Source organism: Suillus subaureus (assembly GCF_016647635.1).
Source record: "Suillus subaureus strain MN1 chromosome Unknown BJ212scaffold_26, whole genome shotgun sequence".
Lineage (NCBI taxonomy): Eukaryota > Fungi > Basidiomycota > Agaricomycetes > Boletales > Suillaceae > Suillus > Suillus subaureus.
In genome coordinates, this window is record NW_024538582.1 from 62431 (window position 1) to 85720 (window position 23290).

At 48.8% G+C, this 23290-nt stretch overlaps 13 protein-coding genes and 1 non-coding gene across 14 annotated transcripts; 6 read left to right on the plus strand and 8 right to left on the minus strand.

The window, feature by feature from the left end:
* Positions 1-49: 49 nt before the first annotated feature.
* On the plus strand, positions 50-2152 carry BJ212DRAFT_1588950 (uncharacterized protein; the record flags this gene model as incomplete). Its single annotated transcript, XM_041342446.1, has 6 exons — positions 50-100; positions 244-302; positions 356-464; positions 522-675; positions 731-828; positions 915-2152. 6 exons carry the CDS (start codon positions 50-52, stop codon positions 1812-1814), a joined length of 1371 nt encoding a protein of 456 aa, XP_041190562.1. The 3' UTR covers positions 1815-2152.
* BJ212DRAFT_1483055 (uncharacterized protein) lies at positions 1923-3008 on the minus strand (the record flags this gene model as incomplete). The annotated part of the gene is made up of 5 exons (XM_041340545.1): positions 1923-2249; positions 2304-2362; positions 2419-2426; positions 2481-2925; positions 2984-3008. The coding sequence occupies 5 exons, from the start codon at positions 3006-3008 to the stop codon at positions 1923-1925; spliced, it is 864 nt and encodes a 287-aa protein (XP_041190563.1).
* A 462-nt stretch (positions 3009-3470) lies between these two features.
* On the minus strand, positions 3471-4550 carry BJ212DRAFT_1448117 (NAD(P)-binding protein; the record flags this gene model as incomplete). The annotated part of the gene is made up of 4 exons (XM_041338499.1): positions 3471-3812; positions 3863-3931; positions 4021-4469; positions 4520-4550. The coding sequence occupies 4 exons, from the start codon at positions 4548-4550 to the stop codon at positions 3471-3473; spliced, it is 891 nt and encodes a 296-aa protein (XP_041190564.1).
* An 808-nt stretch (positions 4551-5358) lies between these two features.
* BJ212DRAFT_1219098 (uncharacterized protein) lies at positions 5359-5768 on the plus strand (the record flags this gene model as incomplete). The annotated part of the gene is made up of 2 exons (XM_041329347.1): positions 5359-5578; positions 5629-5768. Coding segments are annotated over 2 exons (360 nt in total), but the record flags the coding sequence as incomplete, so codon positions are not given.
* Positions 5769-5771: 3 nt separating this feature from the next.
* On the plus strand, positions 5772-6677 carry BJ212DRAFT_1276568 (uncharacterized protein; the record flags this gene model as incomplete). Its single annotated transcript, XM_041331287.1, has 4 exons — positions 5772-6023; positions 6079-6138; positions 6185-6390; positions 6443-6677. The coding sequence occupies 4 exons, from the start codon at positions 5772-5774 to the stop codon at positions 6675-6677; spliced, it is 753 nt and encodes a 250-aa protein (XP_041190566.1).
* Positions 6678-8116: 1439 nt separating this feature from the next.
* On the minus strand, positions 8117-10285 carry BJ212DRAFT_1483058 (HbrB-like-domain-containing protein; the record flags this gene model as incomplete). The annotated part of the gene is made up of 7 exons (XM_041340546.1): positions 8117-8188; positions 8237-8708; positions 8760-9043; positions 9099-9275; positions 9304-9322; positions 9372-9661; positions 9713-10285. 7 exons carry the CDS (start codon positions 10283-10285, stop codon positions 8117-8119), a joined length of 1887 nt encoding a protein of 628 aa, XP_041190567.1.
* Positions 10286-10596: 311 nt separating this feature from the next.
* On the plus strand, positions 10597-11365 carry BJ212DRAFT_1369638 (Conidiation protein 6-domain-containing protein). The gene is made up of 4 exons (XM_041336228.1): positions 10597-10698; positions 10760-10987; positions 11035-11172; positions 11225-11365. The coding sequence occupies exons 1-4, from the start codon at positions 10692-10694 to the stop codon at positions 11299-11301; spliced, it is 450 nt and encodes a 149-aa protein (XP_041190568.1). The 5' UTR covers positions 10597-10691; the 3' UTR covers positions 11302-11365.
* Positions 11366-11388: 23 nt separating this feature from the next.
* Positions 11389-12799, minus strand: BJ212DRAFT_1448119 (Dynamitin-domain-containing protein; the record flags this gene model as incomplete). Its single annotated transcript, XM_041338500.1, has 6 exons — positions 11389-11485; positions 11506-11891; positions 11960-12387; positions 12453-12597; positions 12653-12709; positions 12764-12799. The coding sequence occupies 6 exons, from the start codon at positions 12797-12799 to the stop codon at positions 11389-11391; spliced, it is 1149 nt and encodes a 382-aa protein (XP_041190569.1).
* Positions 12800-12910: 111 nt separating this feature from the next.
* Positions 12911-13002, minus strand: BJ212DRAFT_t89. Its single transcript has one exon. It is a non-coding gene; the product is annotated as a tRNA-Ser (tRNA).
* Positions 13003-13013: 11 nt separating this feature from the next.
* BJ212DRAFT_1369653 (asparaginase) lies at positions 13014-14908 on the minus strand. Its single transcript, XM_041336229.1, has 8 exons — positions 14786-14908; positions 14538-14731; positions 14433-14482; positions 14324-14376; positions 14191-14271; positions 13628-14122; positions 13423-13573; positions 13014-13365 (listed from the first exon to the last, which is right to left on the minus strand). Exons 2-8 carry the CDS (start codon positions 14669-14671, stop codon positions 13262-13264), a joined length of 1068 nt encoding a protein of 355 aa, XP_041190570.1. The 5' UTR covers positions 14672-14731; positions 14786-14908; the 3' UTR covers positions 13014-13261.
* Positions 14909-16222: 1314 nt separating this feature from the next.
* BJ212DRAFT_1588956 (uncharacterized protein) lies at positions 16223-18004 on the plus strand (the record flags this gene model as incomplete). Its single annotated transcript, XM_041342447.1, has 13 exons — positions 16223-16461; positions 16511-16594; positions 16646-16678; positions 16726-16822; positions 16879-16907; positions 16957-16990; positions 17042-17074; positions 17132-17208; positions 17273-17327; positions 17375-17446; positions 17497-17607; positions 17654-17694; positions 17807-18004. Exons 1-13 carry the CDS (start codon positions 16414-16416, stop codon positions 18002-18004), a joined length of 912 nt encoding a protein of 303 aa, XP_041190571.1. The 5' UTR covers positions 16223-16413.
* Positions 18005-18279: 275 nt separating this feature from the next.
* On the minus strand, positions 18280-19360 carry BJ212DRAFT_1483063 (P-loop containing nucleoside triphosphate hydrolase protein; the record flags this gene model as incomplete). The annotated part of the gene is made up of 4 exons (XM_041340547.1): positions 18280-18343; positions 18407-18482; positions 18533-19304; positions 19355-19360. The coding sequence occupies 4 exons, from the start codon at positions 19358-19360 to the stop codon at positions 18280-18282; spliced, it is 918 nt and encodes a 305-aa protein (XP_041190572.1).
* Positions 19361-19851: 491 nt separating this feature from the next.
* BJ212DRAFT_1448121 (ERV/ALR sulfhydryl oxidase domain-containing protein) lies at positions 19852-20450 on the minus strand (the record flags this gene model as incomplete). The annotated part of the gene is made up of 2 exons (XM_041338501.1): positions 19852-20210; positions 20291-20450. 2 exons carry the CDS (start codon positions 20448-20450, stop codon positions 19852-19854), a joined length of 519 nt encoding a protein of 172 aa, XP_041190573.1.
* Positions 20451-20706: 256 nt separating this feature from the next.
* BJ212DRAFT_1369669 (amino acid permease-domain-containing protein) lies at positions 20707-23150 on the plus strand (the record flags this gene model as incomplete). The annotated part of the gene is made up of 11 exons (XM_041336230.1): positions 20707-20738; positions 20864-21186; positions 21243-21467; positions 21525-21710; positions 21759-21849; positions 21907-21953; positions 22006-22086; positions 22139-22416; positions 22468-22593; positions 22648-22675; positions 22736-23150. The coding sequence occupies 11 exons, from the start codon at positions 20707-20709 to the stop codon at positions 23095-23097; spliced, it is 1779 nt and encodes a 592-aa protein (XP_041190574.1). The 3' UTR covers positions 23098-23150.
* Positions 23151-23290: the final 140 nt, after the last annotated feature.

Sequence of the window (23290 nt, forward strand, 5' to 3'; positions counted from 1 at the left end):
CTGTGGAGCTGCACGTCCCTTGCTCTGCATCAATTCGCACTTTAAACCAATGTCCTACCCTTATTACCAGTCAACTCTAGATGGATGGGGAAGTAACCAAGTAAGTCGGTTGCCTGAGCACTGGGGATATTATTGACCAAGAGAACAGCTACAATTTGGCCGTCCTCCCCCGATTCAGTTTCAACCACAGCCTTCTTGTAAGTAACTACGTCGTGTACCGATATCTTTTTCGTAGGAACTCAGTGGTCGAGCGTAGGGGGTGGATATGATTATTTCAGAGCCCACGCACCACATATGGATCCGTAAGAGCAACCCCATCTCGTTTCATAGCATGATCGCTCATACTATGTCTCAGTGCGATCTTCAATCAGGTCTATGGTAAAATCTTTAGTGCAGATACGGCTCCCGTGGGTGTAGGTATCAATGAGGCTCGCATATGGCACCGACGTGGATATGGTGGTATTGTGAGGCATATTTTCTATCGAGTCCGGTAATATTGAACGAGATAAATGTATCACCAGTGTGCAATCAATGCGCTGACTCCCCAGGAAATCGGATATGCCTCAGCATACGAAGCATACCGATTCTGGATCCATAATATCGCGCTTTATGAGCTTTTCGGCGCAGAAATTGAGCGCCAGAGAGAATCATTCACAGGACTTGCCATTGCAGAAGGTACCAACTCTAGCTAGTATTTACTTCCTCACGACTCACACTATTTGTCATCCAGCCATCAAGATGTACATGATCTCAAGCCCGGCTGATGTGGACGGTTGTATACCAGCCTGCGAAGCCGCAGCAGTGACTGCATTGCATATATTCGATGAAGTTAGTATTCCTATATTTGATCACCTGGACAGCTATTCCATGGGCTGTTGACTGATCGCACCGATACTGATGCAATGCTATCATAGAACTTGTCGAGTTTCGCCGGAGGGGATATGAGTGCTGGGACGGGGTACGATACCGGAATGGATGTTGGCACATATGGTTCGGGATTCGGAACGCCCGGGATGGCAGGTTCTGGCATGGCTAGTGTAATCGACCCACATGCCATTGACTATGAAGCACCATATTTCCGCCAGAGGACTGGGAGACACAGGCGGCTCTCGATGCCAGCCCCATATGGCGCTACAGGAGTATATACTAATAGCCCCAGAGCAGGATCGGTTATAGGTGGGATTGGGGGCTCGCCTTACTTGGGTACTTCACCTGGCATGGGCATGGGGGCGAACCCTGCAATTTATGGTGGTGGGAGCCCCCCAGTTGGCGGAAATGGAATGGGACTTTCAAGGATGCACGGAAGTGTTTACCCTGCATATGGTGCTGGGTCTTCTGTATATGGAGGCGCATCTCCGGTACATGCGCCACCCATTTACCGCGCGCCTTCGCCATACAACAACACCCCAAACGTCACAACGGTATCCGCCTATCCAGGCACGACGACTGTTATTCAGTTACCCCGAAGACACCACCGGTCATCTAGTAGACATCATAAACACCATAGCAGGCGCGCGCGGAGTGCCGAGCCCGATATGATTACATACACCAACACGATGGGCAGTCCTAATGTTAGGGGTGCAGCCGTTGGTGCCGCGAGGGCAGTAGGCGGCGCCGTGGGCGGAATCGCTGGAGGAGCAGCAGGCTTTGTTGGAGGCGCAGTAGGAGGGCTAGCACGAGGTGCGGTGGGCGGATTTACAAGAGGTTCTTCAATCGGCGCGTCTGGTCCCATGAGGGGTGGTGTGGGTGGTTCCTATGGCAGTCCCAACAAGGGCTACGGTTACCCGGGACACAAAAGCATATATCGATACTAACACGCATCAGGCTATGGTATTGTACATACTGTAACATTCACGATAGTGTATATACTTGGAATCAATATATCTCGATACATGGCACTTAACCACGACATCTGTTTTCGTTCATTTACGAAAATACACATCGTCCGACCAACTGGACCACTTCTCAGCAGCTTCAAGCAATAATTCCCCCTTCTGTCTCGCAGATTCCAAGGCGACCCTATGCAAAGGGAGGCGTACTGGGGGTTCATCCAAACGAGACAACCTGTAGGCCACTTCTGCAAACTTGGCTGGATCGCCATCAAAATGTGTCTGCTCGATATCAGGATAGAGAGCTCGGTATTTGCGCGTAGGGAGAGATGCATTGGATGTATAAGCAGGGTGAACGGGTTCTGTCACACGGCTTTGGATCACCGACGTACGAAACAGCCCTGGCTCAATGAGAGTGATCTATGTCGAGATGAATTACTTTCCAATACCAAAAAATACAAGCGTGCGACCTACTTTGATGTTCCACTCTGGATCAAGTTCGCTGATATACCCTTCCGACAAACACTCCAAAGCTAATGATGCCCAGTTGGACTTCAAAGGTACAAGATGAAATTGAGAGCCTGCCTACCAGCTTTGCTATCATTTGAATGTCAGCCTACAAAGTAAACTGTGCAGAATATGCGAACTCACGCCGAAGCATAATGTACAGTGCCAGGCTGTGGAATAATGGCTGTCCGGGAAGAAACGTTTAATAATCGCCCGCCCATTGGACGATTCACGTCCCTGAAGCATCGTATGGCTTCACGCATGACATTTTCTGCACCCCAGAGCAGCACGTCGAACATCTCTCGTGCCGCCCTGTGAGACATCCCTTCAGCTTCTGATACCATATAGTATCCTGCATTGTTCAGCACGATGTCAATACGATTAAAGCGCGAGATGGCCTCATTGAATGCCGCGGCAATCGAGGGCGTATCTGTTACATCGAGCGGGAAAGTAACGAGGCGGGAGGAGGGATATTTAGCAGTGAGGTCTTCCAACATCGAGGGTTTGCGCAAGGTGGCAAGTACGTTGTCTCCCTTGCTTAAAGCATATTCAGCAACCTCTCGTCCTAGACCAGTCGATGCGCCAGTGACTGAATGCAGAGGAAGTGGTTAGCTTCGTTTCCTAGTCAGCAGTAGAAACAAATTGACTGAACCAAACTTTCGGGGAGGTCATTGCTGAATATTGTCTGGCGACGTATCCCCAAGTTCTGGGAGCGCTTGGGATCAATCTGCGGAAGACACTCATGGGGATCACAAAAACTGAGCCTTATTAAGAAGGGATAAACCAGGCTATCACCGATAGACCTCTAGTGGATATCGGTCACGAAGTCATGAGAACATCAACTTCAGATGGTAAAATTGGACAAAGGGTGCTCAATCCCAAAATATCGTTGTCGTGGGACCCGAGGCTCTAGTCTGCTCTAGTGTTGCCGCGAAGCGAATCGAATTGGAAATTGGATGCACTTCGGTAGACTTCGTTGTGGACGAAACGAAGTCTCAGTCACTTCACTTCGACGGCAACACTATCCCGAATACCGCTAACCCTGTCCCAAATGATAACGGTATTTTAGAATTGGGTAAGGACACATGCAAACTGTACATGTCGGAAATTAGCGCATTGAAGAAGTTTACAAAATTATGCTCGCCCCTGACTATTTTCCTCGTCAAGATATACATCATCTGACCAACAACCGTAATCTTCGACAGCTTGTAACAACTTCTGACCTTTGATCTTTGCCGCTTCCAAGGCCGTCCTGTGCAACGGGAGATAAAACGGGGGATCATCTAGTTGCACGAGCCTATACATCTGCAGTGCAAACTTGTAGATGTCTCCATCTGAAAAACGCTCAGCTCCTGGATATATGTTGCGATACTGTCTAGAAGGTAAATTTGGATCAGAGTATGCAGGATGGATTGGCACGAGAACATTGGTCCAGGGTGCGGCAGTACGGAAACGAGCAGGTTGGAGGACAGTGATCTGTGGATGATGAATTCGAGTTTGAAATCAGTGCCATGCGTAGGACTCACCTTGATATTCCATGCTGGATCCAATTCAGTAGCATACCCTTCTGAAAGAGATTCAAGAGCTATTTGCGACTAAATTTTTCAAATCAAGGATAAGTGAACTGTATATACCTGCTTTACTATGCAAATGTCAGCCAAAACGATGAGCGAGAAGGCGTCACGTACGCTGCGGCGTAGTGCGCTACTCCTGGAACAACTCGCAGGACTGCGCGAGACGACATTTGCAAGAGACGTCCCCCACGGGGTTGATTGAAATCTCTAAACGTTGTCACGGCTTCTTTCGTGACATTTGCGGCACCCCAAAACAATGTATCGAACAGGAGCTTTGCGTCGTCATCAGGCATTCCTTCCGCTTCACCGATCATGCATAATCCCGCATTGTTGAAAATAACGTCGATGCGGCCAAATGTCTCACGCGCTTTGAGAAAAGCGGTAGTGATATCAGAAGGAACTGTGACGTCCAGAGGCAAGACAAGAAGCCGATTCTTTGAGTATAAATTCGCGAGGTCATCTAGCATAGCAGGTTTCCGCAGAGTCGCAACAACATTGTCTCCTTTTCGAAGCATGACTTCGGTAACTGCTCGACCAAAACCCGAAGATGCCCCAGTCACTAGTAACGACGATTAGCATTTTGAGGCTATCGAAATATTCCTCGCTTACCAAACCACACCTTCGAATTTGAAGATGCCATAGTGGAAATAAACCGTCTTGAGAAAGAATAGTAGGCCAGCTTGTGATTCCCTGAAGTTGATGACTGCTGAACACACTATCAAAGCTTTGGCTTTGACTACAATACGCATCAATTTAATCTCGACCCGTGGGGTCGCAAGAATGACAATCCTGGGAATCATGTGGTGGGAATGTTCTAAGACTTGGGCCTTGCATGATAGAGGAACGCGCGGGAGTCCGTGCTGTCATCTGGGAATAATGCTCACCTCAGAAGCTACCGAAGTAGCAAGAAATGGCGGTCCGGAGAACCCTATCATGTAGACTTGACAGCAGTACGTAGGACACCACCAAGCTCCCTGACACGGAAAACACGTCACGTCGCACACTCTAGTACTTAACTAGGGATTTAAGTTTGAGTGAGATCCAACTTGAACGAACGAACACATTACTTACGATGTGGCCGACTCGTGACATAGATTCCATAAGTGCTCGTTTGAGAAGCCAATGCCGACGTTCTTTGTGCAGCCCGCACAGCCAACTGCATTGTCAGATAGATATGAAGTGGAGCTACCTGGTTATGAACTGTGGGCAACCATGGTGCGTATTATGCATTTTCCTGTACATCCCCGAACTTGAATCCTATTTAGATTGAGAACGTTCACATTCTTGTGGGTTCGCTGGATATAAAGGAATTCAGTGCTGCGCTCTCCAGGACTTTGCAACTGTGGCCTCATACTGCTGGAAGGTTGACAGACGATGGCGGGAAATACAAGGTAAGTTCAACTCTGTACCAAAATTTAGACCAAAATTTATGAGCTTACAAGATTTACCTCACAAATGATGGAGTCCCAGTTGAATTCGAAGAGCGCCCTCATGAATCAACGTCTTCGGTTGTCCTTGATTATCACGTAATTCAGAACGACCTCTCGGGCTTGCTGAACTCCCCTCATCAGCGCAGTGCGCTCGACTTCAAAGTCCCTCTTTTGAGACTTAAAATCGTCTCCTTTCGCAATGAAACCACACTCGGCATCTCTTGGAACCATACATTGGGTAGGCTGTTATCTGCGAGAAGTAATTTTCACGCGTTTCATACCTTATAGGTGATGCCACTATGTTCTTCCGCTTCACTCATGCACTTTCCCAATTTTACCAAGGCTTACACCTCGTCTATCCACCGCCTACGTTCGAGAAGCACGTTTTCCCTGAGCCTGAGGAGTGTACCATTGAAGAACTACGCCCATTAATGTACTACTTCCACGAACTTTGTAGCAAGGAAGAGCTTCGCAAGAAGTACTCAGAGAGAGTACACACCTCAGAACGGGTCAATTGGTTCTTTGCGAGGCAGGGATTGGAGACACTCTGTAACTCTTTGCGTCAAAGATCACCTTCAGCAGTAAGCCGGCTGTCAATCCATGACAGTCTCTCCGCATACATCGTCACCGTTATGAACCGTATTCTGCCTAATCAAATACGCAAGATCAAAGTCACTGACAGCGTTTGCTAGTGTTCTGTCGTTCCGCTTACAGACCCCGCTGACACAGTCATTTTAGTATCGCTTCTCTGGAGCAAGCTTCGCATGTCCTGATGTTGCTGGCAATGCGGTAATCGACGTATGTTAGGCACATGGATCTTCGTTACTTGCTGATCTCTCTGTAGGTTTTGACAGCACTGCCAGAGAACCCGACAGATATCACAGGTATCGCCACAAGCATCCGCGAGACCCTCACGCACTATCGACAACACGAAGTCATTTCAACATGGATGTCCGCAGCTAGTCACCTGATGCTCGCAGCTGCAAAGGCAGGGAAATCATTTTACTACCCTCCTTCTACCGAAATTATGCCCGTGAATTCTATGGCAACGTGCGTTATCCGTTGCCTTTCATGTCTTGATTTCGACTCACGTACTCATTAGCATCGACTGGTGTTCAGCACACTTTGGTCAACCAGAGTCGCATAGACATCACATGAGTGGGCATGGCTTGCTTTATCTGCGCGTTTTTGGCGCCAATCCATGGCGCGGAGATGATGGATCGTGGCGTGCTCCAGAGGGAAGAATTGACATATCCATCGGAGTTCCTCGGGGATGCAGGCAAAAGGTGCTGGACATTCTGGCGCAAGGACTCGATAGTATCAGGACAGATGGTTGAACGACATGTATTTCAATCCCCGCAGAAGCCCTTGCTCGTCATCTGAAGCCTTAATTTCGTATTGAAAATCATTCAATTGCAAAACTGATGCGGTTTTGACATAGTCTTTTAATGTTGACTGTTTGTGTTCTGAATGGGTGCGCAGCAAACCCAGAACAGAAAGCGAGTCCGCCATCCGGCACGTCTTCTGGTGGTGTCAGGATACGAGGTTTTTCCAGTTGCCACGGGAGTCTCGGTGACTGTCGTGGATGCCGTGACAGCGGCAGGTGGTTGCTGTAATAATATCAGATTGCTCTGGGTCGCTCCGTTGTGTTGCTGCATGGTATGAGGATTTGGAGCTTGAGAGGAACTAGCAGCTCGTTTTCTTCTTGCGTGATAATTCCTCTATTTCAAAGAGTGTAATAGTAGTAAAGAAATTGTAAGAAAAAAGACACGTTTGCCTGCTGTCAGCGGAACATTGACTGTTGGCACGCGCAACCGAATGCCTGATCCATTCCCCCTGCGTCTTGACGTACCCGGAAGTTGGGCCATCTGCAAAGGTTACGAACACCATGAAGGCTACTTCACGCACCAGTACACCCCTGATCAGACATGTCAGAAGGCTAAAAAGTAAGGGTACCGTCAGTCCAGGGGGGATGCCGATGACGAAAGACATACTAGAGTCTCGGAAGCTCGTCGTTAGCGAAGATTGTTCCTCCAATTTCCTTCTGCTCCAATGCAATCCAAGCATTTAATAGCGCCCGTCTGATGTAGGCCTTCCCCTGACCTCTCGTCTTGTGGTAGTTCTGGGATAAACTTCGCTGATATCCGTCCGAGACTCCACGTCGACGTTAGGAGATACTCCACAAGGTGACGGCGAATTTCCTTCTCAATAACTTCATCAGTTGGGTTTTCTAGAAGTGAATTGACAGCAAAGTTCTGGAGGACATGAGGGCATACAAGGATATTTTGTCGTACCTCTGAAGGTAGTTCGAGGAAGGCTTCGTGATTAGCACTGAGGGCACCATGATGATACTGAACGAGAAATGTCGGGGAAGATGGGTTCGTGATCACGATATCGATTGATATAGTCGCTTCTCGTATTTTGTGTTTCTATTTGCCCCAAAGCTGATATTCCACATGAAGAACACCTAGAAAAAAGTACTAGTTGGGCCTTCATCGACACGACAGCCCGGACTTTAGTTGGCCATCCCGATCAATCTTAGGAGTGTCGTGTCGATGAAAGTCCATCTCAGCACCATCCGCTCGCTTTCACGCACACCGTGGCCGGTGGTACAAAAGGAGTCATTGTACTGTTGATATTTATGCACTCCTCGAGAGGATGGACTGCAAGGAAGCGATTCCCTTATTGGTGAAAGACGACAAACCTTCACCCGTGGCAAGGCACAGTATCAATACACAGATTAATCAACACCGAAGACATACATCAGTTATATCAGCTAAGTTGCCCTTCTGCGCAAATCAGCAACGGCTTCAACGGGTTTTATTCCTACCATCTTCTCGACCGCAGCCTAAAACCATTAATTTGAAATTGCTTCAACCGGATAGCTCCCACTAACCTGAGCCTGATCCCAGTCTAACGCTTCGTCATCGTCATCTTCCTCAACTGGCCTGATAATGTCTTCGTTCCCAGCTCCAAGACCCCATCCACCCCCACGCTGGTGATACGGCTTCGCCAGCCCTTTATCGATCCCCCCAATTTTCGGAGTCTCTCCACCCTCTTCTTCTTCCTCCCGCTCATCTGTCGGTACGGGCATCGTTGCCCACCCGCCAACAATCCCAAGTACACTCGCCGCTCCGGAGGAGCCAATTCGCCCACGTCGATCACGTGGGCGCCCAGCTGACAGGAAACTGGGTGTGGCCGCCCGAGGTGCGAGACCGTGTCCATGCGAAAGCCGCTGTGGATTCGAGACTAGCCGGAGTAGAGATTCTATTGCTGCCTCGCCTGCCGAAGGCTGGATAATAGGTGTGTGTAGTGAAAGGGGTGGAGAGGGGGAACGGACACGCCGCTCAGATGTAAGGACCAGTAACCTAGCGAAGGCGTCACGAGGAATTAGATTTAAAATTTAATAGGGCACACACATCTGCTGCAATCTCGGTTGACGGAATGGACTTAGCCGTGCAAGCATGTCTTTCCCAAAAGGAGGGGACAGCAGGTCTTGTAGACGGCTATGGATGGGAAGCACGACACGATCGCGGAACGCACATAAGGCAACACTGCGAACGTCAATGGTCGGATATAACGAAGATAGCGCTGATGAGCCACTTAGTTTACTGCCTTGTCGCGTGGGCGAAGATGACCGGTGTTGTTTTTGCGTACGATGTAGCGAGGTCAGTAAAGAATCTGTTTGCAATGGTAATAGGACCTAAAATATGACCTTAGAGCAGAAACATGAGCCGTTCTTAGGAAAGACAACTAACCCCCTCGATATACGGGAGTATTTGGTCCCAGAAAAAGGCCCAGATCTCAATGACACGGCCCAGTAATATTTCGTCTGAAATATTAGAGAGCTTGGCGTTGAGAGTGACCATGCCTGCTGCGATGAGCTCGCGCGCGTCCGTTTCGAGAGTTGCCAGGGTTTTTGAAGGGAGACACAGCTAGCACCGTTTGAATATGCCGCCGTACAAGGGCGTTAAGATCTTCTCTGTGTATACTTAAACTCTACAGAACAGATGATCGTGCAACAAACATACATGGGTACACGTAATGGCTCCTCGTTGAATAGAGGGAGGACATGCACATGTAGTGTGCGCCAGGGATTGTCCTTGTCTGTTATACCCACGCTTGACGCGCTGGAATGAAGTGTAGGAGTACTTGCAATACCACTGCTGGATGGCGAGGTTGATGGTGTGAGTGTAAGAGGGGGTGCAACAGGACCTGTGGATAGAGAGGGGGCAATACTGGGATTAAGACCTGCGAGAGTCCCGAGGCGGTGCATTTCTCGTGAAACAAGCTTCGCATCGTAAGTCCGAGTAGAGGAGGGCTAAGGTAGCGGACATCAAATATTAGATTGCGTGATAAATGGGAGGCATACTTTCGAGGGAGATGTATGTGATTTGAGGGTATTCGAAGATGCGACAGAAGCCATTATCGATGACTGGAAGGTTGCAGCTTCAGCGCAAGGATGAGAATGCGACCGGTCGCCGTGCTTGAGGTGCTGCGAAGGAGATGGGCTTGTATTCCTGGGGTTGCTAATACTGTTCGACGCAGTAAAGAAGCCCAGTCGTCTTGATGATTGTTGCTGAGGCGCAGCAAGGAACGGATCGGAGCTAAGGGTATTAATGTTCAGATTGGGACGCGCATGCGGTGCAGAACCATTAAAATCAGGGTAATTATCAGCATCAAGTAATGCTTCATGCTGCTGCCGGCGGCGATCATGCTCATGGTGAAAAGTGGGCAGGGCTAAGAAGGGACCCGAGCGGAAAACGGATGGTTTTGGACGCGGTGTTGCACCACTAGAGGATGCAGACCTGTGGTGATTACTATGGCTGCGCCTTCGACGACTGCTATCGCTCTGCTCGTCATCGCCGTCATCAACGCCAAAAATCGGTGACGGCGGGGTCGGGGGCCCACTGTCATATGATCGCCTAGCGCGGCCGAGCAGCATTTTAGAAGCAGATAGTACTTGACTCTGGGGTGCAATTGAAGAGGGAACATATTGATGGACGGACCTTATGATTCAAATAGGCACACTAACAACTGTGGGATCGTTGACGACGATTATAGTTCCTGCTCGCGGGACACGGTGGCTGTGCAACTAAGTGAACCCTGGTTATGAGGGAGACGCTTAGTCAGCGCGATTTGCGGCACGGCGGCCCGCTCAGTAGTGTACATGCAACGTTCTATTATTATGTAAGGAAATCCGGTAAGAAGGAAATATTTATACTGACGCACACATCACGTGAACGTGATATCATACCGACGTCAGTCCATGAAGCCCGCCGCATATAAAGTATCCCCTAGGGGGATGTCATCTGCAATTCAGTTCCCTGATTTCTTTAACAAACACAATAATGTCTGGTACGTCTTTTCGTATCTTAAGCCGTCTCCTTACGATACTCACGGGTTGGTCGTGTCTCAGGAACCACAGAACACACCAAAGACACAGCGCGCGTTGTTGCTGGCCTGAAAGCGGCCGTCCATAACCCTAATGTATCGGGTGAGGCCAAGGAGAACGCCCTGAAACGCCTTGAAGAGATGGGTCAGTCAGTAGACCCCATAATGCCAGCGCAGGCAAAGGCTACTCAGTCGGCAGCGGCTGAGGCACACGAGAAGAATGTTCTTCGGGGCTATAAGGCAGCAGCTTCCAGTAGGTCTGTTGCTTGCAAGGGCGCACCGTCCTGCTGATTCACGCAGATCCAAATGTTTCCGAGGAAGCCAAGCAACACGCCAGAGAAGTGTTGGAGGCTGCTGGTATCCAGCACAAGCTTGACACACATTCAGAAGAGGAACACCAGCATCGTGTTCTTGCTGGATACAAGGCGGCCATCCATAGTAAGATCCGTTCCCGTACTACAAAGCACCTTCTAATCGTGTTTGTCTTCAGATCCAAACGTTTCAGCTGCGGCCAAGCAGCACGCCAGAGAGTATCTCGCAGATAGTGGGGTCACCAATCTGGATTAATCGAAAAGAAGCTGTATAAGATGATTGTATTTTACTCGCATTCACTGTCATCGAATTAATGGTATCATTATAATTGCCTGCTGCTACTTACTTTGAGAGTTCCTCGAGCCGAGTCAAAACTCTATCTACTCTGTCCTCCAGACCTTGCACATTTCCTGCGACTGTCCCCTTGTTAGCTTCTAAGCTGACCTCCACGTCTCCGACCGCAATTTTGAGAGCTCCAGAGCGTCCCTTGTCTTATGCTGCTCTTCCTCGAGAGCCACCATCGTGGCTTGAAATTCACCCGCAGATGCATGCAGCGCAGAGAGGGTACGCAAACGAGTTAATATATGTGGGATGTGAGGAAGTGAAGGAGCCAGACGTGTTAAAAGGGGAAGGAGTGCATCCTGGGTTGCAGTGCCAGGAATTATTGTTGTACTCCCAGGCGATTGGCGCTTTTGCGCCTGCGCGGTAGAAACTCGCTCAAGGTCGGACAGCAGCAGTTTCAATCGACGGGAAATGGAGTCGATATGCCGCGGTTGAGTCAATAGCATCAGTTGTGAGTTCAAGCGCGTGAGCATAGGAAGGAGGGGTGGAGTAATCGGCGTGGACTGAAAACTGCTTAGCGCCCTGCCCCTTAGCGTCGAGAAATACATGCCTCATCCAAAGTCGCGCCGACAGAGCCCACTAGTTTCTCTAGTTCCCCGACTCGTTTGTCCATTTCAGCGACGCCTCGAACTTCCGGTACTCCCTGTACTTTCGACTCCTTTGCCTTGACATCCGCACCGGGCTGCTCCACGTCTTCTTCACCATCCTCCTTGCCGCCATCGCCAAGCACAACATCAACTAATCTCCCTCTACCCTCACGCCCCATCCTGACTTTCTCTAACCGCCTGCGCACGTCTACTAATCCTCTTATCATCTCACCAGCATCAACACCCTCGGCTTTAAGCGCAGGATTAGACGGATCTGCAACCTCACCCTCCAAAGCAGCAAGCTCAGCTTGTAGTGCTCGTAAGCGCGCAGGGAGAGGTCGCCTACTCGGCGATGGCGAACGTGATGGAGAGGATGTCGGTGACGGGGGGTATGCAAAGCGTGATTCCTGGCCTGATGAGTGGTCAGATGTTAGCAACCAGATACAGGGTATACATGTTTAAGGAAATACAACGCACGACGTCGTTCAGCTCTTCGAAAGTGTCTGCTCGCATCTTCCGCGCTGATCAAGTTGCTGTTATCGAGCTCTTCTTTCGAGACATCTGTACCCCGCTGAGTGCGTACCCGCGGACCTGAGGGTTCGTCAGAATCCGAATCTCCTCTCTGACAGAGATCAGTTGTTCGTGGGTAATGTTCTATCGACACAAGGAGCACTGACGTTGGTATCAGATGAGGGAAACACGTCCTCCGTTTCATAGACATCTGGTGCAGTATCCTGTCACCAATAAATAAGTAGAGATACCATAGGAGTAGTGGCAATAATACGCACGATGTCGGGAAGGTTTGCGTATTTGTTCGCGCTCATCGTGAACGTTTAAACATTCACACTATGTGCAGACTCGCGGTAAGTAGAATAACTGGTTGCGTCCATGTTAAACCCCGTGGGAACCCTCGATTGCAAAATGTACCAAAAAAGCGTCACCTGAGCGATTCGAACACTCGCGGGCAAAGCCCAACCGCTTAGCTGTGTATAGCAGGCGATCCCGTTAACCACTCCGGCAAAGTGACTTGTTGACTTGCGAGGATAAAGTATACACAATCACATGGGTTATCTCAACGACTGTTCTCGAGTTCCACAAGATCTTGTTCTTCCAGATTGTACGACGAGATTGGACGATTCGCGAATTCTAAATTCACTAGTGTCTACCTTCCCAGTGTCCTAATTATCAACCAGTCCCACATGAACGCGTCTGTACAGAGATGTACGTTGCCAAGTCTCATCAAACCAGCGATGAATGTACGCTCAGGTACAGGTTGTTTGCCCAGCTTAGAGTTCAGTAAGTTGTTCGTCAAAGAAAATCGCTGTGAGCGGTACACCATCAGGACGAATAACGCCGCGATACATGCCACTGCAGTTCAGTGGAAGAGCCACTAGTACACCCAGAGTTTTGAGTCAGTGTGAAGTTTTACAAGAGAGCATAAACGTACCGTTTCCGTCTCTGTCCAGTGCAATGACACCACCTATTCCTCCTTCCTTGAACAGGTCATCAATGACATTCTGGGATGCCTCGCCCAGGGACTCGCCAAGGTATTGCATCCGCCGAGCAATGTTGGAAGCTGCAGCACGGCGAATGTAATACTAAAGTGTATGGTTAGCACTTGCAAGCTGAACATCTGCTTGACTGATTCTCACGTCTCCGTCACCAGTACCAGAAACGCCTACACCCTGATATTTTGATTTGCCTCTTAGGCGATCCCAGGTACGCTTCACAAGCCCACCATCCCTCTCCCATTCTTCAGCCCAAAAACCACATCCCATTACGGGGGTATCTCCAACTCGACCGACAAGCTTGTTCGTACGTCCTCCAGTGGAGGTTACTGCCGCAATGCAGCCCCGGATATCAAGTGCGACCGCACCAACAGTACCCGTTGGCATCAAATCAAGAGGCTCCCAGGTCTCTTTGTCTTTGTCGTCAGAAAGGCTGGCGACATCCGTAGTCTCTGAATTTGTGTCATCGGGTATTTCAGGTCTGGGGTATTCAACGGGATCTTCGGGTAATCCAAGACCACGTCGGTGTTCTCTCCATCGTGCCTCAGTCCAGAAGTAGGATGGATCGGCCTGACGTACGCCAAGTGAAGCACCTGTAGCTTCTGCTGCTGCACCCGACAACATTGGATGAGGGGCAAGCTGGGGTGCGAGGTAGAGCGCAGCGATGCGAGGTGAGAAGGATTTCTAGTGTGAGTGATTAACGTAACCGAGGATCCGCGCCGAGAGGAGGGCATTGCAGGGTGTGATGCAGGAGGCTTGGAGACCATCAAAGAAGTCTCGAGCTCATTCTAGATAGCATGATATACACGAGGGTCCTTAATCATAGGTAAGGAAGCGTACCTTGCCTGCAACATTAAAAACTGCGCCATGCCCAGAGTTAAACAATGGGCAGTCTATAAATCACATACAGAAGTTAGCCATCGACTGCCCGAATACTTGTTTATCCCACCTTCCATGACTGATACAGCCTCGACCGCAGCATCCATAGCCTCTCCTCCGCTCTTGAGCACCTCGTAGCCCGCCTTTCAATGCCCGTGAGAGTGCAGCCCTGTACGTAGCACGTTGTTCAGGTGTTGAGCCCTCCCGTATCATGGTACCAGCACCGCCGTGGATGACAAGCACATAGTTGGGCTCCGCAGACTTCTTGCCGGGCTTGAGCGTAAGGTTCGCGTTCTTCGAGGCGGGCATTGTAAGGAACTTGCTAGTACAAGGAGATGATCCAGCAGGTAAACCGAAAACGGGAACGGCCTATGCTTCCCTGGGAAGCAGGGTTGCCCACACAAAGATAAGACAGATACGTACGCACTATGACATTGATACAATGATAGAACGAATTCAGACATTGGCGACGCAATTATCACGCGTCCATGCTGTTTGACACGATCTAAGATCTGATTTGAGCGGAGTTTAAAGCGCTTGTGCACGCGGCATGACCACTTTGAAGTTCGACTTACGCATGATCAAGATGCGTTACTATCAGCTGAAGTACCATATGTTGTTAGCTCGTTGCCAACTTGCTCATCTGTCGTGGACTAATAAACGTGGGCCGTCCTCGACGCTGCAACTCTCCAGGCGGGCGTGTGTAATAATCTCATGTGTAAACTCTCTGCCAGACCAGAACGGGATTTGGAAATTCTCGTGAGTGTTGCGATTGATCGTTCGCATTGGACAGCCGTTCAGCACAGCAGCGTGCTGCGTGGGAGAAGACACGAGGATCACGTCGGATCACAGTGTCATTTTGCAATCCAAAGACGTGGCTTCTGTCTATATTATAGACGTCAGGAACCTTGGGGTATTGTAGTTGTATGTGTTTTTCCAAAGACCAGAGATCTCTGAGCAGTCGTCATTTGCACATCGAGGACCTATATGCATACCCGGGTCCTCTAATTTCCTTCAAGCAGACGCCGGAGGCCAACTATTCATCACGCACTCTGGCTGGCTCTTTGTCCAGCACCGTTAATACCCTTTCATCCTCCCTCGCACACACCCCTAGCGTCACTCATTTATGCCTCCTCTTTGTGACGTTCCACAAACAGCAGTACACAAACCAATGCCGGAATGACAGGCGCATAGCAAGGTGGGCTCTACTATCCTATTGTTGGGTTTGGGCGCTAGGTTGACGTTCTTCGAGGCAGGCATCACAAGCAACGGAAATCCTGCAAGTAAGCCGAAAACAATAAGGGGGGTCTACTCCTCCCAAGCCTGGCCGTCTCGTTGCTAATCCCATGAGATACGTGCACATGCGCCTGTTGTAGGCACACTGATGTGTCAGGGAGTTGGCAACAGATATAATTACACTCAGGCAATCGCGCGGCGGCATCGATGCGTACTGTTTGGCATAATGTCCTTACATATCACCGGGTGGTCTCGGACTCCCGATGCTGACGGTCTTTAGTTTCGACATTAGCGCTAGAATAGCAATAGCATAACAGTAAGTACTGATTATTATATGCCGAGTTGAATCGTCAGCCTGCTGCGATAGCAGGCATGTGATTGGCTTTCAGTTTGCTGGCCGTTTCCCGTACTACTTCGGTCTTTACAAACCGCTTGCTCATACATACATATTCGATGCATCCTCTCCCCTTTTGCAAGCAAGAAAGGAAGTTGAACGTTGAAGGCACGTTACAGTGCTTTGCATCATGATTTAGACGTGATCGTAACAGGGGTAACATGTTTGTACCAAAAATATAACCAAACATATCAGCAGGCGGCAATTCGGCTGTCTAATCATTAGCCTGACCATTATGCTGGTTAAATCGGTTCCTTACCAGTGGCCGCTGTGTTCAACTGCTGTGGGGAGAGTTACTACTTAAAAGTGACCCGAGGGAATTCTGCCCAATACGCCAACCTTGATGGAACGACTGTCTAATTCCTTCTTCAAGTTCAATTTAGTTTGACTACGGGAGATTACCTGTTAACCTCAGCTCTATATGATGAGTGACTATTTTCCCGATTCCGTCGGTTTTCAGACTATCGCAGTACGTACTCCTCCTCACCTGTCGTTTTTATTTGCTCATTTGAATTCAGTATGTTGCAGGTCGTCTATATTTTCCTTTTTCTGTTGGCAAAACTGAATCCTCGATCGTAACAGTTGCATCCATAGCAGTTTTAGTAAGTAGGACCAAACGGAAGACGATCATAAATACTGATGTCTCTCTGTAGCTTTTTGACTTCATCATCACTTTCGATTCGGAGGTCAGTTATTTTCAATGGCGCGCTATGTAAAGTTAATAAGATGCCAGGTTCGTTGGACATGGGGAAGAGGGTGGGGGATCACGAGAATAATCTTCGTCGTTTCTCGCTACGTGCCATTCGTAGGTCTTGTTATGACCGTATACTGTGAGTATTCGCGACCTTTTGTCTCCCCTTGCCCTTCATCGAGGTCCTGCGGATAGACTCGGTTGGGTCCACTCATGGAGGAATTGTAAGCTCTTCGCGATACAACATTAAAAATACCCATGACAATATTTCAGCCCGATCATGGAATATTCACTGCTGTATATGACAGTCTGTATAACAAGAACGTCACTTGAAGTCCAGTCCTCAATCATTTTCTAGGCGTCCGCTGGTTGGGTATAGCTGCTTCTGAGCGTGAGTATCAACTCTAAGTCAAATTGTTTTCTTTCTGATGACTTCTTTTATTCAAAGTCCTGCTTGTGTTAAGGACATACGTGGTTTGGGGGTGTGACAAGAGGTTTTTGATTTTGACATTATTTTTTACCACGGTGACCTTGGTCCCTTTCTCCTGATCTATTTGTTTTTGACTGAAAAAATCAACCGTCCCTTCAGGCCGTCTCAGTGGTGGTGCTGGTAATCGCAGATGTTGGTGCAAGTGAATCCGGAGGTCTGTATCTTTATCCCGAATTTCTTTTGCTCACATCATCTCATCAGATTCGACTGGCGTATTTGAGGAAGGACGTGACTCTAGCATTGTTTATGGTCTGTTGATGTTGGTTGAACTTGGTACGTAGCATTGCAATGATTCTGCTCAGTTACCGGATGATCCTTCACAGTGCTAATGATGCTGACACTGTACAAACGCTTCAAATCTTTCCGATCGGAAGGCAGTCCACTGGTGACTACTTTATGTCGGGACGGTGTAGCTTATATACTATGTATTACTCGTGAGTTCGAAGGCCCCTGTGTGTAATGTGGCCTTACCTTTCGTAGTGGTCTCGATGGCAAATTGCATTTCCATCGTTTTACTACCTGTGAGCAAGTTGTTTTTATATCCCCATATAAGCATCTGATCCGGGCGGACAGCCATCCTACACTGGACTTCTTGCTGGGTAAACCGTATTGTTACTTACTTTGTGTTTAAAGCTGAGTCGGAGAAGCCCACAGCTAGTCACGCATAGCGTTCTCGCTTCACGCCTCCTGTTCAATTTACGAGCAATGCCCGACTTGCAAGATGTTGTGACAGACGAGTCGACTATCTTGGGAGTGGTTTCTCAACACATGGCGTTTCAAACCCCACCTTGCACCGATCATACAGAGTTGTGGGATTTTACAGACTGCTAGTCCAATGTCTACACCATCCTGTTATCGATACATTAATAATCCTATGCCCTCGGGAGGTCATTAATCAATAGTTCCTCCACGTGGCGTATATCGAGTAAAGCATTTAAGTTGTCCTGGAACGTCTTATGGCATCAGTGCGTTGTTTCTAAATTCTAATAGCATGTAGGAGGGGAGCATATAGTATAGCCGAAGTATTTGGTTTAAGATCAGCATCTCATCGCATAAATACACATGTACGTTCTTGATACTTGACGGATTGGTGCTCGGTAACAGCATCAGTTGTCTGAGCGAGAATGCAGAGAGTTACTATCCGCAACAGAATGTAATCGAGATCCAGAGCTGAGGGGAAGGAATACACAATACGTTCAAGTTCAAGTCTCGTCAAACAATTGGCAGGCTTACCTCGGCCTGGCCTCTGACACTTGTTCATCTCGAGTACTAGCACTGATCTCTGACGAAAGCAACTCGCGAGTTACAGCTGCAATCACCGATTAGTCAATGTGACGTTATAGGATACAGAAAACCAACATTTACCGCCTGCGTAGGGTGCTCGATAAAGCCGACTTGACGGTAACTGGAGGTTGAGGGCTGTGAGCAATTGCTCAGCCACCTCCTGTTGCATCTTGCAACGCCGTGTGAGTAGTGTGAATACTTCATTTCGTTTGAGAGATTGAGACTGGTCTGTCCCAACGAGTTTTTGAACTCGCAGCCATAGCTGTTGCAGAGTGGACCTGGGATTAGGACCTGCATCGCAACATTTCACTAGCAGTTCCTTGATCGCCTTCTGCGATTCGGTGTTCGCAGCTGAACTACCAGGTCCAGGCGTGCTAGTTATGTTTGCACAGGCGTAGTCCACGCAATCGATTTTGTGTGTGCGGAAAATTGCCTTGTAGCCTTTGTGGCTTACGCCACGGTTTGTGACGACAAGAGCAACCGGAACTTCTTCTTCACAAAACACTTCACGAAGCAACCTATAGTGACCCTTCATCTTCTCGATCTCTCCGTCGCGTACACAATAAAGGAGTAGATCAATGCCGCCTCTTTTCCTTAGGAAATCGATCGCGAGGTATGTATTAGCGATAGCATCCGTGTAGCCCTCTGTATCCAGCCCAGGTTCGAGAAAACCAATGGTATCAAAGACCTGGAATGAACGACCGTCGACCGGAATTGCATACTCAGTCCAGTGTTTAGTACAGTGACCGAGGTCGTCTGACGTGGGTGCCCGGCTTTCTCCAGCGAGTATGTTCACGACCGAGCTCTTCCCACATCCAGTTTGGCCAACGACGAGTACGTTGAACATCTACTATCTAGTGAACACTCGAGATTGCATGCTATGTGCAAAACACGCACCGACATATGCACGACCCTCTTGCTTTTGGTATCGATCTAGACACTGGGCTTAAGTTGCTGAATTATACTGACGACAGTCAAACATTTCGAAAAAAATTGGTAAGGAATGTAACATACCAAGATTTTCAGATCCAACACGACAGAGGACAGGTAAGTGTAGGTGGGGTTAAAGAAAGACTCAACCGTAGTCTGCACCTACACGTTGCTGCCTCATGCAGTGCGCGAGGTCTACCTCATATTCAAGAGACCGAGTCCCCATCGCTTATCAAGCGCATTGCATACCATTTACGTCGGTGCGGCTGCGAACGGCTTCGAGGCTCATGCCACTGTCTGGTCCCCTTGTCGGGTGGTGATCAAACCTTCGACCCGGAACAAGACTGTTTTTTTCATGAGTGGTATTATTTGGAGCTTGCAATTCGTACTTGTTGATGGTTTTATGTGTTTCCTGAGGAGTGATTAAGATGCAAACCCACCTGCACGAACGCACTGCAGACAGTCTAGTCACAGCTGCCGTCGGGTGGACCATCCTTCCATCTCTCATCAACCTTTGCGCAATCAAACATTTCCTTGCCCAGCTTCTCGTTCACCTCATTATGACGCTCACAAAACCACTTGCTCAACCTCTCCCGACTGCTCACGTCTGGGGGATGCTCCTTCATTTTGTCGCCAAAGTCCGCGGCGCAGTGTGTGCATGGATACAGGGCGGGTAGCGCGTGAATGAGATTTAGCATATTTGCACGCTGGTGGGTAGTGGGCCGTACTGGGTAATATGCTGCAGTCGCATGCAAAAATGACCACGTGGCACGTCCAAGGGCTTCGACATCCGGCGGACAGTGTGGGGGCAGGGTTGCATTTTCTGGCTTAGGGTCGGGGATCGGAAGCCCGTTCCAGATGCAAAGGCAGCCATCATTCCTGCGGTAGATTTCTTGCTCGAACTGGTAGTGGCCGAAGCGGCGGGCCTCCAATTACGAAACGCCGTACATATTTTGCAAGGTTTTCCGTCCGGACCAAGCACCATACCGGGTGGTAACGAAGGCTTCGGTGTCGCTGGGTCTGGTAATGCCGGGCGTTCAGATGACTGAGATCGATCCCCCATATCGGAACGAGATACACTGCACGTGCATGGTTGTACATGAGGTGTAGTACCAACCATGTTGCTTTTAGAAGTTACTGTTACCTTAAAACGCCAGATGCTGACAACTGTGCAGGGCAAGGACAAGGGCAATTCGAACTCGTTGGATTGGTATCAGACCTTACGCGTTATGTTGTAAGAGGGCCAGGTGAAATTCAAGGTTGACGCGGCACTAACGCGGCTCATGTGACACGACACTGTCACAAATCCTAGGGTAAGTATGGAAGTCGCGCAGGATGGCGCCAGAATTCCGTGCGCCGCGCCAGAAGGTGACGAAAATAAATGGATCTGAGTACTGCAATTGCGTGTCTATTTCCGACTTCTCCTTCACGCTCATTGTGTGGAGCATTGAGCGCCTTGGTCTATGAGTCGTTCAGCATCTCCTCTTCCCCGCGGATCAAGTCCTCAGCTAAGAGTCCCGGGGACAACTCTGGACGCGAACAGCATGTCGATATAAATGATGCGGAAGCACCATTTCCTCAGCCAGTGCGCGGAGGTCTACATCGTGGCCTGTCTGCACGACAAGTACAAATGATCGCAATTGCTGGTACCATTGGAACTGGACTCTTCCTAGGCACCGGAAGATCCCTTGCTCAAGGTGGTCCTGCCAGCATACTGATTTGCTATGGCATAGTGGGGTTCGTTGTATACGTGACGCTATTGCTGCTAGGGGAGATGGCTACACAGTACCCAGTGGCCGGTGTGACCTATTTTTTTCGTATTTAGGTAGAGCGCTGACCATTTCTATCTTTCAAGGGTCGTTTAACGCTTATGCGACGCGCTTTTTTTCGCCGTCTTATGGTTTCGCGCTGTCGTGGAATTATTGGTTCAATGATGCAGTGTCTGTTGCTTCTGATCTTACTGCTGCTCAGCTGGTGTTACAATTCTGGACAACGTCACATCCTTGGGTGGTTAGCCTGCTCTTTTGGGTGTTCCTTGTATCAATCAACGCCTCTCACGTCAAAGCTTACGGAGAATTGGGTCAGCAACATAGATTTCCTTTTTCTTTCCAAAATGGTAGTTAACGCCTTGCGGTAGAGTATTGGCTTTCATTCCTGAAGGTCGCTACCATCGTGATCTTCATTGTCGTTGGCATCCTCGTTAATGTCGGCGTCAACAAGTCCCATACCTACATCGGAACACACAATTGGCACATTCCTGGCGCTCCATTCGTTGGTGGCTTTGGTGGCTTTGCCAAGGTTTTTGTGACAGCTAGTTTCGCATGTGAGTTGCATTGCTAATTGTGAACTTAATCGCCTGATCAGTCTGTAGACGGTGGAACAGAAAGTCTAGGTATCACCGCAGGAGAAACGAAGAACCCTTCACAAAACATGCCAAAGGTTGTCAAGTTTGTGTTCTGGAGGCAAGCGAAGTATTCGGACTTTTGTATAGATTATTGATGTGCGGGCGGTGAGATTAGAATTCTGTTGTTCTATATCTTGAGCATCCTGCTCATCGGTTTGAACGGTGGGCTACTCTTTGCTCACAGCACTACTACACATCTAACTGTTTCGATTAGTGCCATGGGATTACCCGAATCTGTCGAATAAAACGACCACTACATCCCCTTTTACGATTGTATTTACTCTGGCTGGTTCAAGTGAGCATATCCTCCTGGCCCCTCGCCCAAGTGTTAACGCTATTTCAAACAGATGTAGCCGCATCATTTATGAATACCGTCATCCTCACCTCTGTTTTATCTGCCGGTAACCACGCTCTTTTCGCGGGAACAAGAGTTCTGTACGGCCTATCTGTTGTTGGCCCCATCCCTCACGCACCTCGTATATTTTCTCGGACCACTCGAGCAGGTGTCCCTTTGTACGCGCTGCTTGCGACCAGTAGCATTAGCGTGCTCTGTTTAGCCAGCAGTTATATTGGCAGCGGCCAGCTGTGGGGATGGTTGCAAAATATTGTTGGAGTCTCAAACCAGGTTTGTATCAATACGCGAATGTGTGGTAATCCTGGACTAAGAAAGATCTAGATTGCCTGGTTATCAATTGGATTGGCCAGTTGGAGATTCAGGAAAGCCTGGATCAGACAGGGTCGGTCTTTAGACGAAATGAAGTTTCGAGCGTCGTGGACTTGGCCATGGGGTCCTTACTTTGTTGTGCGTGTGTTAATACTGCTAGCTACTTCTTCTCTAACCCATACGACCTCCCAGATTATCACAGTGATCGCCCTGATCTTGAGTGCGTACTTTTCTTATTACACCGCTGCCTTTGCATATTGATTACTGACGAGCTGAGAAGTCCAAGGATGGTCCTCTATAATCCCCACATTCTCACCAGTAGATTTCGTCTCCTATTACATCGAGATACCCGTCATGGTTGTCATGGGCCTCTGTTGGGTCATTGCTAAGAATACTTTCATAGACTCTACACCAGTTCCAGGTAACGCCCCTCTGGATCCCCCTAATGAGACGACCTCTCTGATACCCTATGACACTGAAACCCGAGAAGCTCATCACAAGTGGACGTCCGACATTGTGGACATCCGAACGATTGATCTGTATAGTGACGAATATGCCGACGAACCCTTGGATGAAGTAAATGATGAAACAGGAGGGAAAAGGTTTCTATTTTTTTGGAGGTTGTATGATATGCTGGCTTAGATCCCACGTTTGTACCGATATCACTTTGCGTTGTATAATCCATAATGTATATCTGATATTGTATCCCATACAGTTGTACTGACCCGACATTATTTAACAACGAACATAAGTACTCGAGGAAGGGAAGACCGTTTGCACATGAGGAATCATCCGCTTTTGAGACCGACTAACTTGGGGAAGGTATGGGGCTCGG